Below are 17204 nucleotides of genomic sequence, written 5' to 3'. Positions count from 1 at the left end.
GATATGAAGAGGTGTGAAATGTGAAGCCAGAGGAAGGAACATATAAGTTGCAGGGGAGTCAATAGTTTAGTTTAGACATAGTGCAGAAACAGGCCCTTTGGCCGCTGAGTCCACACTGACCAGGGATCATCATACACTAATGCCCCTGTCCCACTTAGGAAACCTGAACGGATACCCAAGGTTTCCGTGCGGTTCCCGGAGGTTGCAGGTGGTTGCCGGAGGTTGCAGGTAGTGGAAGCAGGTAGGGAGACTGACAAAAACCTCCGGGAACCTCCGCGAGCCGCACGGAAACCTTGGATGGGGGGCAAAGTCTCCAGAGGTTTCTGTTCAGGTTTCCTAAGTGGGACAGGGGCATTACACTATCCTACAAACTGAGGACAATTTATAATTCTTACCAAAGTTAATTAACCTTCAAACTTGTACATCTTTGGAATGTGGGAGGAAACCGGAGTCCCAGAGAAAACCTCAGTCATGGGGAGAAAGTACAAACTCCGTACAGACAGCACCCGTAGTCTCTGCAAACTCTTCAAACCCAGCGTCGGAGGTCAGGATTGAACCTGGGACCCTGGAACCCTGGAGTTGTGAGGCAGCAGCTCTAGCAGTACCTCTATCAGCTGGCCAGCACTTCCAGATTTGATTTCCTATTTTCAGCACTTATTTCCTGCATTTTATTTCAGAATGTTTCACAGGTGGTGATTTTTTTTTTTAAAGGAGCATGAATATTAACTTTTGTGTCAATTCTTTGCAAAGTTTGGAACCTTTGGGTGGTAAGTTGGAGCCGACAAGAAAAGTAACCTTTGGTTTTATTAAGTCATCTTATAATCAAATCTTGCTTTTGCTCAACAGTGCAGCTCTTCAGAACTAATTACCTGAATCCGTTCAATGCATTTTTCCAAGGGGTGCATTTATAAGTCAACGCTGTTATTGAAAGATAGTTTGGCCACCCTCTCATTGTCTGCACTTCCATTGCTGATATCCGCCCAACACATTGCTCACGGATACTGAAGCATTGATAGAGGCTTTTTAGTTTAATTTAGTTAATTGTCACGTATACTGAGGTAAAGAGAAAAGCCTTTGTTGTGGGCTAACCAGTCAGCGGAAAGACAATACATGATTACATCAAGCCATCCATCGTGTACAGACACATGATAAAGGGAATAATGTTTAGTGCCAGATAAAGTCCCGTCATTATTATCGTGGCATAGAGACAGTGTCAATCTCTCCTCTCCCATCATAGGCGTTACTGAGATCTCGCCTCTTGCTGAACTGCAAGCAGATGCACAGAACTACAGCACTGTAACAAGCTGACCCGCTGAGTTACTGCGGCGCTTTGCGTCCCTAAACTAATCTAATTTGCCTTCAAATGATCCATATCGCTCCATCCCTACCTGTTCGTGTTTCTATCTTATACCTCTTAAATGTTCCCATCGTATCTGCCTCCACCAGCACCTCTGGCAGCATCTGCCAGGCACCCACCAAATGGCCGAGTAGACTTGATGGGCCAAATGGCCTATTTCTGCTCCTACACTGTAACTTATGAACACTAACATTTTGTTGTTAAAAATAACAACACAAAATCCACCTGTATACAGCGTATTGCTTGATTTTAGATAAATGGCTAAATGTTTTTCAATCTTTGGTACATTTGTGTGTGCATCACAGTGGCACAATGGTTAGAGCTGCTCAAAACCTTGGACAACCCCGTCCAATCCTGACCTCAAGTCCACAGCTCCCTGAAAGTGGCAACACAAGTACACCGGATGGTAAAGAAGATGGATGGTATGCTTGCCTTCATCAGTCAGAGCTTTGTATGTTCATGTTATAGGAGCAGAATTAGGCCATTCGGCCCATCAAGTCTACTCCATGGTTGATCTATCTTTCCCTCTCAACCCCATTCTCCTGCCTTCTCTCCATAACCCCTGACTCCCGTACTAATTAAGAATCTATCAATCTCCGTCTTAAAAATATCCATTGACTTGACCTCCACAGCCGCCTGTGTCAATGAATTCCACAGATTCACCACCCTCTGACGAAATAAATTCCTCCTTTCTAAAGGTACGTCTTTTTATTCTGAGGCTATTGAAAAATGATTGTAACTTGTTTGTGTGGATGTCTGACCTAACACAGCAAGTAGCTGCCCCATTCACTTATTAACTAGAATAACCGAGTGATTTACTCCGTTAATTTGTAGACCTTTGCTCTCCTGATATTTTTGTGAAAACAGGCGTCTTGTGGCATGTCGGTGAGGAGGTCTGTGGGTGGACAACGCTACCCTGGCTGGGCATTCAACTCCCCTTCACCATGGCCACGTTTGACGATATCCTGGTAGAAGTGGGAGGCTTTGGCCCATACCAGAGAAGAGTGTTCATCCTGATATACCTAACGTCACCCATCTTCTCCTGGCTGTACTTCGGCTTTGTGTTCCTGGCCGTTACTCCCGACCATTGGTGCAGGAGTCCCGGTGTGTCCGCACTGAGGGCCAAATGCAACTGGTCCCTGGAGCAGGAGAAGAACTTCACGCTGCCCGCGGGCCGCGCTGGGAGCTCCCCGTACAGTCAGTGCGAGAGGTTCGACATAGACTGGAATTCCTCCTCCGTTAGCTGTGAAGATCCACTTCCCTTCTCCTGGAATCATTCCCGAGATCTTCCCCTGACAAGGTGCCGGGACGGATGGGTTTTTGAAAACGGTTCGATCTCCAGCATTGTAACCGAGGTAGGTTTCCACTTTGGTCAAAGGTTAGACCATGAGAAGTCATGGAGAATGGTAGATTTGTATTTCAATAATGGATATGCAGGAAGGTATATGTTTATTTTTATTATTGTCACATGTACCAAGGTACAGTGAAAAGCTTGTTATTCATGCTATCCAAACAGATCAGACATACCATACATAGATACAATCAGTTCACACTCAAGTACAATACGTAGAGCAAATGGGAAGATAGAAAGTGCAGAATGTAGCTTTCAGCATTGTAGTGCATCAGTTCCATAAACAAAGTCCAATGTCCTCAATGGGGGAGAGGTGAATCAGACAGTACCCTAGTTTATGGCAGGACCGTTCAGAAGCCTGATAACAGAGGGGAGAAGCTGTTCCTAAGCCTGGTGGTGAATGGAGGGGTATAAATCACATGCAGGCAGAGGAAATTAGTTTAAACTGGCATCATGTTCAGCACAGACATCATGCTCAGGTTCTTCAGCCAGAGGGTGGTGAATGTGTGGACTTCATTGCTACATACACTATGTAATGTATATGTTACGTTATATAATGTAACATAGCTATCAAACATAGTAGATATCTGTTATCTAGTAATTGGCTATTTTTAAGATAGAGGTTCTTGGTTCTTGGTTTCTTGGTCCTCCAAAATATTCCAAATGGAATTTAAACTGGAGGTGGTGAAGGGAGGGCTTAAACCAGAAAGATAAAAAGCAAGAGCTTCTTTAAATTTAGTTGCATCTGGTTGGGTAACTATAGTAGGGTAGAGATTATTCCATGCTTTAATTGTTACGGGGGAAGAACGAATTGCTGTACACATCTGTCTTTGTAGCTGGGATCACAAATTGCATCGAATGCCCTCGTCTGCTCCTAATTGGTTTGGGTTTGGTGTAGGTCTTGTAATCTATGTCGAGCTGACCATTTAACATTTTGTAAAAACAGGTCAAACGGTGAGCTTCACGTCTGTCTTGGAAAGGGTTCCACCCCAGAGAATTCAGAAGTTTGGTGACACTCGCTTCTCTCATAGGTGTTAGTAGGTTGATAGGTTCTTGATTAGGAAGGGTGACAAAGGTTATTGAATTAAATTGAATTGAATTTCCTTTATTGTCATTCAGACCTTTCAGCCTGAACGAAATTTCGTGCCTGCAGTCATACATACAATAATACAATAATAGACAACAGAACAGACAGTAACACAAACTAACATCCACCACAGTGAGTCCACCAAGCACCTCCTCACTGTGATGGAGGCAAAAATCTTAGGGCTGCAGTCTCTTCCCTCCTCTTCTCCCTCTGCGCTGAGGCGATACCCCCCGGGCAATGGTAAATCAGTCCCGCGGCTCACCGAGCTCCGCGAATGGGCCGGTTCAAACTCCGTGGCCCGGGGGTGGTCGAAGCAGGCGCCCTCCAGTCCAGCGGACGCAGCTGTTGACAACGTCGTCCACTGGCCCGCGGCCAAACCCCGGACTCAGGCCGCCGCCACCAGAACGCCGTCTCAGCCACCGGAGCACCGTTCCAGCCCCGAGCCGGGTCGCCCTCACGTGAGCGTCTCAGCCCCGCGTCAGGCCGCCCTCACGGCAGCGCCGTTACCCTCAAGCTGGGCCGCCCCGACGGGAGCGCAGTTCCACCCTCGAGCTGGGCCGCCCCCACGGGAGCGCCGTTTCCCTCGGGCTGGGCCGCCCTCATGGGAGCGCCGTTCCACCCTCGAGCTGGGCCGCCCCCACGGGAGCGCCGTTCCACCCTCGAGCTGGGCCGCCCCCACGGGAGCGCCGTTTCCCTCGGGCTGGGCCGCCCTCATGGGAGCGCCGTTTCCCTCGGGCAGGGCCGCCCACACGGGAGCGTCTCAGCCCCTCGCCAGGCCGCCCTCACGGGAGCGTCACAGCCCCTCATGGGAGCGCCGTTCCAGCCCCGAGCTCATGGGAGCGAGCCCTGGGCGGGTGCTGACAGGCTGCCTCCGGAGCCTCGAGGTCGCCAGCTCTGCCATTAGGCCTCAGTGCAGACGGAGGCAGAGAAGGGGGATACGACAAAAAAGTCGCATTCCCCCGAAGGGAGAGACAGCAAGCCCCGTTACAACACAAACACAACCTAAAAACCTAAAAACCAAACCTAACGTAACTAGACAAAACAAAAAAAAAACAACACAAAAAAATAAAAACAAACGGACTGCAGGCGACCACAGCCGTTCACCAGCGCCACAACTTCCGGGTCTCACTATGGGGAGAAGGCAGGAGAATGGAGTTGAGGGAAAAACAGATCCGCCATGATTGAATGGCGGAGCAGCCTCAATTGCCCAAATTGCCAAATTCTGCTCCTATATCATATGAACTTTTCTGTGAATGTACGTCATGCCTGTTAGTTCAGGTTGGTAGGTGTGTGGAACCTGTGCTCCTCAGTGACGTTGTCTGTTTAACTCCACGGCAGTTTGAGCTGGTGTGCACGGATGCCTGGAAGGTAGATCTAACTCAGGCCTGCCTCAACCTGGGCTTCATGGTGGGGACGATCGCCATTGGCTACGCGGCGGACATGTAGGTAGTTCCGCGACCCCTACCCCCTCTGCTGCGTTGGACGGGAGTGACCGGCCCTCACTCTCCCTGTCCACACCTCTGCTTGCAGGTTTGGCCGCAGGTCCTGCTTCCTGTTCGCCACCTTCGTGACCTTGGTCGCTGGTTTGCCGCTGGCGTTTGCCACGAGTTACCCCTGCTTCCTGATCCTACGCACTCTGCAAGGTCTCTTCAGCCGAGGCGGATGGATCGCTGCTCAGGTCCTAAGTAAGTGCCCTGCCCCTTCACACCAAGACGGTTGACGTGTGAGAAGCTAAAAAATATCACTTATGCTGTAAATATGAATCGCAACGGGAAATGCTGGAAACACTCAGCAGGGCGGCACAGCTAGACTGTGGGCCAAGGTGCTTTTTTGTTTAATTTCATGACTCAAATCACGTATCTACCAGTATTTATAACATATTGTGTAAAAATATTATAGAAATCATACCTGCTACTCGTCTAGAACAAAACCTGCACATATTTTTAAAATATGAGAAAAACCTCTAAATCTCCGAGTAGTAATATTTGTCCAATCAATGCACTTTTGACATTGCGTTGGACGCCAACTAACCAATCACGCGCTTTGTTTCACGGTAGAAAGGCAGCAAGCACTCTGGCATCATGGCTGCCTCCTAATTACGTCAAAACAAAAGCAAGGTTTCGAAGGAATAAAGGTCATGCTAACCTTGCTGATAATTTTGTTTTACAATTGATTTATCTTGTAAAGTTATGATGTGAACTGTTAAATGAAAATGACAAATATAAGAGCGAGGGTTTGGATTAGGATTAGGGTCGGTTGGTCGGGCTGTCGATAGGCCAGTGGATGCTGCGAAGGATCGGTTGGGCTGTTGGTAGGCCGGTGAGTGCTGTGAGGGTTTGGTCGGGCTATCGGCTGGTTGGTGTTTCAGCATGCGAGCGGGCGGACTGATGGAGCCGGCGCTATGGGGGTGCTGAAGGCAGCCTGGGCGGCGTGCAGAGCAGTGCTGCTCCCCACCATCATCACCATGATGATCCAGAAGGGCATGCTGGCACTGAGCGGCCACACCTACGGAGCCCGCAGCCGGTCCCAAAGTGGCTCCAGCTCCAGCCGTGGGCAGCTCTGGAAGGGGGGGCGAGTTAGGGTTAGGGTTAGGCATTTTCCTCTCAGTGGAAGATGCCTTAGCCTTCCCTCAGCCTGGCACTGCCCCAGTTCCACTATGGCCGTGATCCCCACTCTGCCCACTGGCAGTCGGTGGGATTCAGTAAACGGGGGAACGCACAGGATCTGCCCTCGCCCATTAGTTAGGCGGGGTCTGGAGCTGGTGAATCCCAGTAACTCTGTGGCAGTCTCACTCATCATACACACTCACAATTATATTATTTTTATATAATACTAGACCAAGGGGGACCCATAGGGTCCCATCCCCTCAATGCACGGGAAGCAGCCTTCGGCGTCACACACACACACACACACACACACACACACACACACACACACACACACACACACACACACACACACACACACACACACACACACACACACACACACACACACACACACACACTCACTCACTCACTCACTCACTCACTCACTCACTCACTCACTCACTCACTCACTCTCTCACTCACTCACTAACCACTTGATATTATATTAATATTATTCATTAACTCCTTTTACCCCATCCCCTGCCCTATCCACTCACTCATAACCCCCAACTGTGCAGGCAAGGCTAGAGAGGGGGAATGGTGGAGAGGGTGGGGGAGGGGGGTTGAGGGGGAGAAGGAGAGGGGTAGAGATTGAGGGTGGTGGTGGGGGGGGGGGGTGGCATAACAGGGGAGGGCTGGTTCCCGAATGCAATATTCCACCACTCACCCATAGGTCCCAATACTCACCACTCCCTAGAGAGGGAGGGGGGGCAGAGAGGGGGGGGGGGGGGGGGGGCACAGATGGGGGGAGGGCAGAGAGGGGGGGGGGGGAGAGGGGGGGGGGGGGCAGAGAGATGGAGGGAGGGCAGAGAGAGGGGGGGGCAGAGAGGGGGAGAGCCCCCCTGTCATCCTCTGTCTCCCCCCCTCTCCCCCTCTCCTCTCCCCTCTCCCCCCTCCCCCCTCCTCCCCTCCTCCCCCCCTCCTCCCCCCCACCCCTCTACTCCCTCAAAATCAAAAAGTGGAAAGACTATATATGATTATAATCGAGTTGTCCACAGTGCAAGGTAAAGTTCGATTAAAGATAGTCCGAGGACTTTTCTGTGAAGTAGATAGTAGCTCAGGACTGTTCTCTAGTTGTTGATTGGATGATTCAGTTGCCTGATAACAGCTAGGAGGAAACTGTCCTTGAATCCGGAGGTATTTGTTTTCACACTTCTATGACTCTTGCTATATCTTCCAGAGATGCTGCCTGACACGCCAAGTTACTCCAGCACTTTATGCCTTTTTTTTTATAAGCCAGCATCTGCAGTTCCTTGTGTCTACAGTGCTCCAGGCATGGCCTTACCAAGATCTCTTCCTCACGCATTCCTGGATTATGTTGCAGTGACGGAGCTGGTGGTTTCGGAACAGAGGAGGCGAGCGGGAATCCTCAACCAGATGTGCTTCAGTTTGGGGATGATGCTCCTGCCAGCTGTTGCCTACTGGCTACCGGCCTGGAGAGACCTGCAGCTGGTTATCACCGCCCCAAACCTGCTCTTCCTCGCCTACTACTGGTAACTGGGGAAAGGGGAGGGGGGAAGGGGAGGCGTTACTACTGGTAACCAGGGGGGGGGGGGGGGGGTCAGCATTGCTACTGATAACCAGGAGGAGAGGTGTTACTACTAGTAACCAGGCCGGAGCGTGACTACTGGTAACATAGAGGGAGGGCTGTATTGTTGCTAATTATAGTGCAGGGTGAATGTGGTTTCGGTAGTTAGTTACCGCAGATAATATTTGTTGAACGATTGGTGAGGATGACTGGTTATGGTTAGCAATGACTGGTTACCACTGCTAATGCTTGCTGCATGACAGGTTACGGCTGGTCTTCTTCTTGCGTTTGAGGCCGCAGTAGTCTGCAGCAGGGTGATGCCATCCGGTTCGACATCTGCAGGTGCCCGCCCTAAAAAGGGCGCATGCTCCAGGTTGGCGCCAAGCTGCGGCGCTGCTGCTGTCTCTGTTTGTTGTCGTTCGCCTGACTCTGTTGTCACGGCTGGTGCCATGTTCTGGCCCCGGATAACTGCCCACGTTCCCGTTGCCAGGCTGATCCCCGAGTCTCCCCGGTGGATGATGTCCCGACGGAAGGAAGCGGAGGCGGTTCGGATTCTACGGCAGGTGGCAGCAAGGAACGGCGCTCGCTGGTCGCCCACGGCTCAGGTGACCGGGATGCGCGGGCACTGCCGGTCCTACCCCAGGGACCTCCCCCGCGATGGTCAGCTCGCAGCCCTTCACCCATCACCATCAACGCAAGCCCATCTAGTCTAGTGCAGATGGGGCATGTTGGGCAAGTTGGGCAGAAGGGCCTATTCCCATGCTGTATCTCTCTATGACCAGGGGTGATGAGACATCCATCTCCACCTTCCAGGGATTGCCAGGGCTCCACCACGCATGGCGAGGCAGTTGTTGGGGTTGGTGGTCAGCGGGCCAGAGGGCGCCAGCTTCATGTGGGTGTCAAACCGTCCCGCAAGGTCAAGCCTGTCACTGGTCCCCAGGTGCGGGACGGTTCAGAGCTACGGGGAGGTCCACCCTTGCCCGGCCGCTCCAGTATTACCTGAGCTTCTGTGTCTCTGCAGACTGTTACCATGGAGGAGAGGGATGGAGAGGTGACTCGTCCAACCCTGCTGGACCTGGTCAGGACTCCAAGGATGAGGAAACACACTTTGATTCTGATGATAAACTGGTGAGACTAACTATGGTTTACACCGACTGTCCCCGCATGGCGGGGCGGGTTTGGAGCAGGAGGAGGCCACTCGGCCCATGTGGACTGTTCTATAAGATTAATGTTCTATAAGATCACAGGGTAGCCACAGTGGCACAGCTGGTAGAGCTGCTGTCTCACAGCACCAAAGATTGCTGGTTTGCGCAGACTCAGTGGGTCAAAGGGCCTGTTTCTACGCTGCTCAATCCTAATCTGGAGTGCTATCTATGTGTGGCGTTTGCACATTCTCCGTGTGACCTCGTGGTTTCCCTCAGATGCTCAGTTTTCCTACCACATCCCAGAGACGTTTGGGTTTGTAGGTCAATTGGCCTCTGTAAGATTCTCAGTGTATAGAGATGGATGCGAAAGTGGGGATAACATAGAACTAGTGTGTATGGGTGATCGACGCGCGGCGTGGACTCTGTGGACCGAAGGGCCTGCTTCCCCGCTGCATCTTTCACTTAATTTCAATTTCAATCAAGAGTCAAGTCAAGAATGTGTAATCGTCATATGTACTGACAATGGAAGAATGAAATCTTTACTTGCTGCAATTTAACAGGTCGGTAAATATAATAACATACAGATAAATATAACAATTAATAATACAATAAATTAATAACTGGAGTACTAAGTAACTACACTAGTGCAAAATATAAGTCTGCAGTGCAATCAAAGACACAGTGTATGGAAGATCATAGTTACTGAGGTTAGTGTTGTGCACTGTTCAAGAGATGGTTGCTGGGAAGAAGCTGTTCTTGAACCTGGTGGATCCTTCTTCAGACTGGTGGAAACCAGCTCCTTCTGATACCAACTACCCTTTGCGTGAGAGGCACAAAGTGCCAGAGTAACTCAGCAAGTCGAACAGGATCCCTGGAGAACATCCATCTGAAGAAGGGTCCCAACACAAAATATAATCTATTTACATTCTCCAGGGATGCTGCCTGACCCGTTGAGTTCCTCCAGCTGTGTTCTTTCCTTGGTAAACCAGCATCAGCATTATTTCTATCTATTAAACCATGTTTGATAGGAACATGAAAGGTAACTTTTTCACACAAAGGGTGTATGGAAGGAGCTGCCAGAGGAGGTGGTTGTGGCAGGTACTGTCACAATGTTTAAGAAATCTTTAGACAGGTACATGGATAGAACAGGTTTAGAAGGATATGGGCCAAACACAGGCAGGTGATACTGGTGTAGATGGGACATGTTGGTTGGCATGGGCATGTTGGACCGAAGGACCTGTTTCCATAATGTATGACTCTAATGACTCAAGAAACCAATACCATGGTAACATACTTGAAAAGCAAAAAAACAGAGCCTAGAAAACTGTGTTGTAAAATGCATCCCTCTGTGTTCTACCTTGGTCAGTCTAACGTGACATAATTTTCAAAGCAACAACCAGAGTAAAGTGGGAGGGTGTCATCAGCGGATGTGACTTACCAAAGATCTGCTCTGCCCTGCAGGTTTGCCAGCGCTCTGGTCTACCAAGGGCTGGCCATGCGCTTGGGAACGCTGGGTGGAAACATCTACCTTAACTTCTTCATCTCTGGAGCTGTGGAAATCCCGGCCTCGATCATCGTCTTTCTGGTCATCGAGAGGATTGGGCGCCGCCTTCCCTTCGCTGCCGGCGGGCTCGTGTCGGGGGCATCCTGCCTGATCGCAGCCTTCATACCCGAGAGCAAGTATCCCATGGAGCATGGTGCGGTCCAGGTTAATGAGGATCAGGAGGCAACAGTCAATGAGGGGGATATGTGTGGTAGAGCAGTGTAGACCGTAAAATCTATAGCATATAGAGCATAGAACAGAAAACATTGAGCGTAGAACATGGAGCGTAGAGAATAGAGTGTAGAGCATGGAACAGCACAGGATAGCACAGGAACAGTCCCTTTGGCTCTGTGCAAAAAATGATGCTGGTTCAACTAATCTCTTCTGCCTGCACATGATCCATGCCCTCCAATCCCTGCATATCCAGATGTTTGAAAACATGTGGTCTGTAGTTCCGGTGTAGATCTTTGTAAACATCAAATCCTGAGCTGGAGAGAACTGGACCTTGTTACATCTCCCTGCAATTCCTTGGTTTGCTCATCCCTTCCCACCCAATTCATCACCTCCAGGCCACTTTCCCCTGCAACACCTGGCCCTATACCTCTTCCCCATCTCCATTCCTCTACATCTGTGACTAGTGGAGCGCTGCAAGGCTCGGTGGATGACACAAAGCTGGGTGGCAGTGTGAGCTGTGAGGAGCATGCTATGAGGCTGCAGGGTGACTTGGATAGGTTGGGTGAGTGGGCAGATGCATGGCTGATGCAGTATAGTGTGGATAAATGTGAGGTTTTCTACTTTGGTGGCAAGAAGAACAAGGCAGATTATTATCTGAATGGTGTCAGATTAGGACAAGGGGAGGTGCAATGAGACCTAAGTGTGTTTGTACATCAGTCACAGAAAGTAAACATGTAGGAACAGCAGACAGTGAAGAAAACAAATGGCTTGTTGGTCTTCATTACGGGAGGATTTGAGTTTAGGAGCAAGGAGGTCCTACTGCATTTGTACAGGGCCCTGGTGAGACTGCATCTGGAGCAATATTTGTCTCCTAAATTGAGAAAGGAGATTATTGATGTTGAGGGAGTGCAGCATAGGTTCACCAGGTTAATTCCCGAGATGGCGGGACCGACATATGACGAAAGAATGGGTTGATTAGGCTTGTATTCACTGGAATTTAGGATGAGAGGAGATCCTATAGAAACATGTAAAATTGTTAAAGGGTTCGATTGGCTAGATGCAGGAAAAATCTTCCCAATGTTGGGGGAGTCCAGAACCTGGGGTCACAGTTTAAGAATAAGGGGTAAGCTATTTAGCACTGAGATGAGGAAAAACCTTTTCACCCAGAGAGTTGTGAATCTGTGGAATTCTCTGCCACAGAAGGCAGTGTAGGCCAATTCACTGGATGTTTTCAAGAGAGAGTTAGATTTAGCTCTTAGGGCAAAAGGAATCAAAGAAAAGCAGGAACGGGGTACTGATTTAAGATGATCAGCCATGATCATATTGAATGGAGGTGCTGCCTCAAAAGGCCGAATGGCCTACTCCTGCACCTATTTTTTTATGTTTCTACCTAGCTTGTCGTAATCCTTTGATCAGTATTCCTTAATCTTGGAAGCAGTTCTCCGATATGGTACCTTATACCTATGGTAAATCTATTTATTCATCAATTTTTTGCAAATTGTACAGATGCACAGGGCATAGGAGAGATCACATTATTGTGGAGGGAATCAGTCATCTTATTTCAGGAAGGATGTTAATTAATTAGAAATAATTCAGAGAAGGTTCACCAGGGTAACACTTAGATTTGTATGGGGAAAGGTTGGTAGACACAAAATGCTGGTGAAACTCAGCGGGCGAGGCAGCATCTATGGAGAGAAGGAATTGGTGATGTTTTGGGTCGAGACCCTGCTTCAGATAACCCGTCTTCAGGTGTTGGACTGGATAGCTTTGTATTCCTGGAAGTTTAATAGGAAAGTTGATTTTAATCATTAAAATTCCTGAAGGGTCTTGACAGGGTGGATGTGGAGAGGACTTTCCTTTTGTGTGTCTATCTAGTTTACGACATCACAGGAGATGGACACAAAGTGTTCGAGTAACTCAAGGGGACAGGCAGCAAGTTTATAAAATTATGTGAGGCGTAGACAAGTGTAGAGAATCAGAACCTTTTTCCCAGGATGGAAACATCAAAGACTACAGGGCATAGCTTTAAGGTGGGAAGGAGCCAAATTTAAAGGATATGTGCGGGGCAAGTTTGTATTGCTTAAAGAGGGTGGTGTGTGCCTGGAACGCGCTGCCAGAGGTTGTGGTGAAGGCAGATACAATAGTCACCGTGAATCAGAGGGTCGCAAGTCTTTGAAACTCTGTTCCTGAAAAGTTGGTGGAAGCAGACTTCAATATTTTTAAGTCAGGGGTATTCTTGATAAGCAAGAGAACATAGAACAGTACAGTACAGCACAGCACAGGAACAGGCCCTTCGGCCCACAATGACCGTGCTGAACATGACACCATGCTCATCCCAACTCTTATCTGCCTGCATATAATCCGTATCCCTCCATTCCATGCATATACATGTGCTTTTCCAAAAGTCTCTCAAATGCATCTATCATATCTGTCTCCACCACCACCCCAGCAACGTGTTCCAGCCACTCACCACTCTCTGTGTGTAAACCTAAATTTTTACCTTAAAGGTATGCCCTCCAATATTTGGCATTTCCATCCTAAGAAAGGTTTTGACTGCTTACCCAATCTACGCTTCCCATAACTTTATATACTTCTATCACGTCTTCCCTCAATTTCTGACAAAGAAGAGAGGTTATGATATATCTCATGAAATGAGCCTTAATCTTAACGGGGGATGGAATGGAGATGAAGGAGAATTTCTTTAGCCAGATGATGGTCAATCTGTGGAATTTACTGCCACAGATGGTCTTGGAGGCTAAGCCATCGGGTTTTTTAAAGCAGGGATTGATAAGTTTGTGATAATCATCAAAGGTTATGGGGAGAGGGCAAAAGAATGGGGTTGAGAGGGGAAAATAGATCAGCTATGATCAAATGACATAGCAGACACGATAGGCCGAATGGCCCAATTCTGCTCCTATGTCTTATGGTCAAATGGTAGTTTGCGATATTCTGAAGTTTATTGGGAGGCAGGATATTTTGTGAGTTGGTCACATTTCTTCCACTGTAGATCTCCACTGGCTGAAGACCGTGGTCACGTCCTTGGGCAGGCTGGGCATAACTATCGCCATTGAGATGGTGTGCTTCGTAAACACAGAGTTGTACCCCACTTATTTACGGTAAGAACTAAGAACTACAAATACCGCAGATACTGGATATCTGCAACAAAATAAGAAAGCACCGGAAATGCTCAGCAGGTCGGGCGGCATTTGTGGTGAGAGAAGCAGGGTCAACGTTTCAGGATGAAGACCCTTTATCCTAACTTGGATTTGAGGTTAATTAAAGAGAGGATATTCCACACATCTCAAAGATGTGCAGCTTTGTAGGTTAATTGGCCTCTGCAAATTGCCCCTAGTGTGTAGGGAGTCGATGAGAGAGTGGGATAACATAGAACAAGTGTGAATGGGTGATCGGTGGTCAGCGTGGACTTGGTGGGCCGAATGGCCGGTTTCTATGATGCATTTCTAAACTAACCAGAGGTGGTTGTCACAGCAGGAGCTTCGGTGTGTCGGTGTGTGCCTCGCTGTCGGACCTCAGTGGCATCCTCTGCCCGTTCCTGGTGTTCAGGCTGGCTGCCCTCTGGGTGCAGATGCCGCTCGTGGTTTTTGGTGAGTCGCCTACTGTGGGAAGCAAATCGCAATCGGCTCTCCTTGTACAGGGTGCAGGGTGTCGAACCAATCCCGTTCACTGCTGACTTCCCCAAAACTGACTCCCCGTCTAAGGAGCTGGAAACTGAAGGGACTTTTTTGTTGCTCTGCTGGTGTCTCACAAGTTGTGTGTTTGTGTGTGTCTGTGAGTGAGTCTGTGTGTAACTGTGTGTATATGTATGTATGTCTGTATGTGTGTGTGTGGGAGAGTTTGTATGTGTGCATCTTTGTGAGAGTGTATGTATGTGAGACTGTATGTATGTCTCTGTGTATGTGTGTCCATCTGTCTCTGTATGTGTATATGTCTGTGCAATTGAATGGCTGTGCCTCTGTGTGCGTCTGTGTGTGTCTGTATATATGTTTTAGAAGATGTGTGTCTGCACTTGTGTGTGTGTGTGTCTGCACTTGTATCTATATACATGTTTGCGTGCATGTATAAGTCTGTGTTTAGATATGTGTCTGTCCCCGTGCGCGCGTGTGTGTGACTGTGTGAATGTGTCTTAATGTGAATCTGTGCCTGTGTGTACCACTGTGTGTGTTTGTGCAAGTGTGCATCACTATGTGTGAGTTCCTGTACTATTATGTGTGTTTGCATGTGTGTACTAGTGTGTGCATGTACTTATTGTACCCATGTACACAGTCCGCGTTGTTGCATGGACACATCTCTCTCTTTCCCTCTCAGCTCCACCTTTCCCCGGAGTTGTAATCATCCTCACTACCTGCTCCTTTACCTGCCTGGTTCACCACCTCATCCCTCACCCGTCCCCAGTGCCGAGAGAGTTTTCTCGGATTGGCAGCTTTAAACGGCAGCTATATTCACCAAATTCCCTGTTGTACTGAGTTGAATCAGCCGTCTTCTCTCTTACCTTGTCTGTGTCCGTTCTCAGGGGTGATCGGGCTGGTTTCCGGGGTCCTAGTGCTGTTTCTGCCCGAGACAAAGGGGTTGACTTTGCCCGACACCATCGAGGAGATCGAGAACATCAGCCGGTGAGTGCCCGAGCAATGTCCCCTCGCCCGCCCTAGAACATAGGACAGTACAGCACAGGAACGGCCCTTCAACCGTCAATGTCTGTGCTGATTGTGATGCCAGGTCCAACTCTTATCTGCCTGCATGTGATCCATATCCCTCCATTCCCTGCATATCCATGTGCCAATCTACAAGCCTGTTAAATATCACTATTGTACTGTATCTGCCTCCACCACCACCACCACTGGCAGTACATTCTAGATGTCCACCACCTGCTTATAGGTCCAGAGACCCAGGATTCTTCCCACACGCAAAAGACTTGCAGGTTTGTAGGTTAATTTGCTTTTGTAAATTGTTGCTAGTGTGTAGGATAGAACTAGTGTATTGATGATCGATGGTCGGCACAGACTCGGTAGGACGAAGGGCCTTTATCCACACAATATCTCTAAACTAAACTAAACCTGTGACCCCCACACCATTTACTTGTCCCACACCTGTGACCCCTCACCTTATACCTGCCCCACCGCCTGTGACCCCACATCTGCGACCCCTCACCTTATACCTGCCCCCGCCACCTGTTCATACCATGGTGGGGTCTGGGGGGGTATTCAATGTGCTGGGTGGAAGTGAACAGGGAGGATTCTCTGCTTCAATGTTTCACCTCCCCCACTGACAGAATACTGAAGGGACTGAAGGAGTTGCCGCTGTGTTGTTTTGTACCGAGCGAGTGAACGAATGAACGTTGTGCGCAGTGAAAACATTTAACACAGTGGATGTGGGACTAGGAATGTTTCTAAGCCTGTGTCCAATGGAGGAGGAGGGGGGGGGGGGGGGGGGGGGTGGAACTCACTGTGTGGCAGAAACCCCCACACATTGCCCACAACACGAACTCTGAGCTGAGGAAGGGATTGGAAAGCGAAGTTCATTCCCAATTGGTCTTCCCTTGCGCTGCGAGGTTTGATGTTTTTGTGATGACTATCTGCTTCTTCCACCAGGTGGAAGAGAAACTCTTCGAGGCCAGCCTATCAGAAGGTGGTTCTTCGCTCAATGACACCAACACACAGTGCCAGGGACAACGCGTGAATGGATTGCACTATTGTCCTTCAGCACTAATGTCAGCTTTACAATTTCTTTTTTTTTTTTTTTAATTTTTATTTTTATTAGCAGTACAGTAAATCACATTAATACATTGCATATATCTTATTACATTATGTTGTACCACTTCATTTTTTGAGCTTTAAAAAAGATAGAAATAAAAGAAGTAAGAAAAGTAAGCAAGAATCGTGAAGGTGCAGGAAAGTGTTGGGAGAAAAGAACCCCTTAGGGAAGGAATTAGAGAAGGAAGTAAAGAAAAGAAATAAAACCCTAGAAAGAAAAGAAAAAAAAGAAGAAAGGAAAATCAATCGCTCTATTGTAACACAAAACTCCGCAAAAAAGGATATACCAACCGTATTCTTATTAAAAATGTATTTTATACCTCCCATTACCAGATCCTGGTAGCCTTTATGTTTTAACTTATTATTGCACCTTATGCTTGTAATAGTTCCATAAATGCAGACCACGTCTTTTGGAAGTGATCTGCTTTGCCTGCTAGGAGGAGTCTCATCTCTTCCAAGTGTAGTGTTTCGAACATGTTTGAAATCCACATTTTTGTTGTTGGTATTGGAGCATTTTTCCAAAATTTAAGTATAAGTTTTTTCCGATTATTAGCCCATAATTAAGTAAATTCTTTTGAAACATATTTAATTCTGGGTTACCTT

General features: G+C 48.4%; 1 protein-coding gene across 2 annotated transcripts; it reads left to right on the top strand.

Annotated features, from left to right (window-relative positions):
* Positions 1–1594: 1594 nt before the first annotated feature.
* Positions 1595–16900, top strand: LOC129699542 (solute carrier family 22 member 2-like). Of its 2 annotated transcripts, XM_055639437.1 has the most exons (11): positions 1595–2712; positions 5134–5237; positions 5326–5480; positions 7768–7936; positions 8462–8576; positions 8993–9099; positions 10578–10792; positions 13841–13949; positions 14326–14438; positions 15365–15464; positions 16440–16900. In XM_055639437.1, the coding sequence occupies exons 1-11, from the start codon at positions 2302–2304 to the stop codon at positions 16525–16527; spliced, it is 1686 nt and encodes a 561-aa protein (XP_055495412.1). In that variant the 5' UTR covers positions 1595–2301; the 3' UTR covers positions 16528–16900. The 2 variants fall into 2 exon arrangements, 1 of the variants encoding a protein (XP_055495412.1); XR_008723872.1 differs by lacking the exons at positions 15365–15464; positions 16440–16900 and having other exon boundaries at positions 1596–2712; positions 10578–13949; positions 14323–14361.
* The last annotated feature ends 304 nt before the right edge of the window (positions 16901–17204 follow it).

The sequence above is a fragment of the Leucoraja erinacea genome, chromosome 8 (assembly GCF_028641065.1).
Source record: "Leucoraja erinacea ecotype New England chromosome 8, Leri_hhj_1, whole genome shotgun sequence".
Taxonomy (NCBI): Eukaryota; Metazoa; Chordata; class Chondrichthyes; order Rajiformes; family Rajidae; genus Leucoraja; species Leucoraja erinaceus.
This window is presented reverse-complemented; position numbering and strand designations above follow the sequence as displayed.

Bases quoted from the DNA above. Each gene is read 5' to 3' on its own strand.
- LOC129699542 (XM_055639437.1), top strand. From the start codon at position 2,302: ATGGCCACGTTTGACGATATCCTGGTAGAAGTGGGAGGCTTTGGCCCA. The intron at 7,937-8,461 runs GTAACTGGGGAA...TCCCGTTGCCAG, and splicing joins CTCTTCCTCGCCTACTACTG to GCTGATCCCCGAGTCTCCCC. The intron at 10,793-13,840 runs GCAAGTATCCCA...CTTCCACTGTAG, and splicing joins CGCAGCCTTCATACCCGAGA to ATCTCCACTGGCTGAAGACC.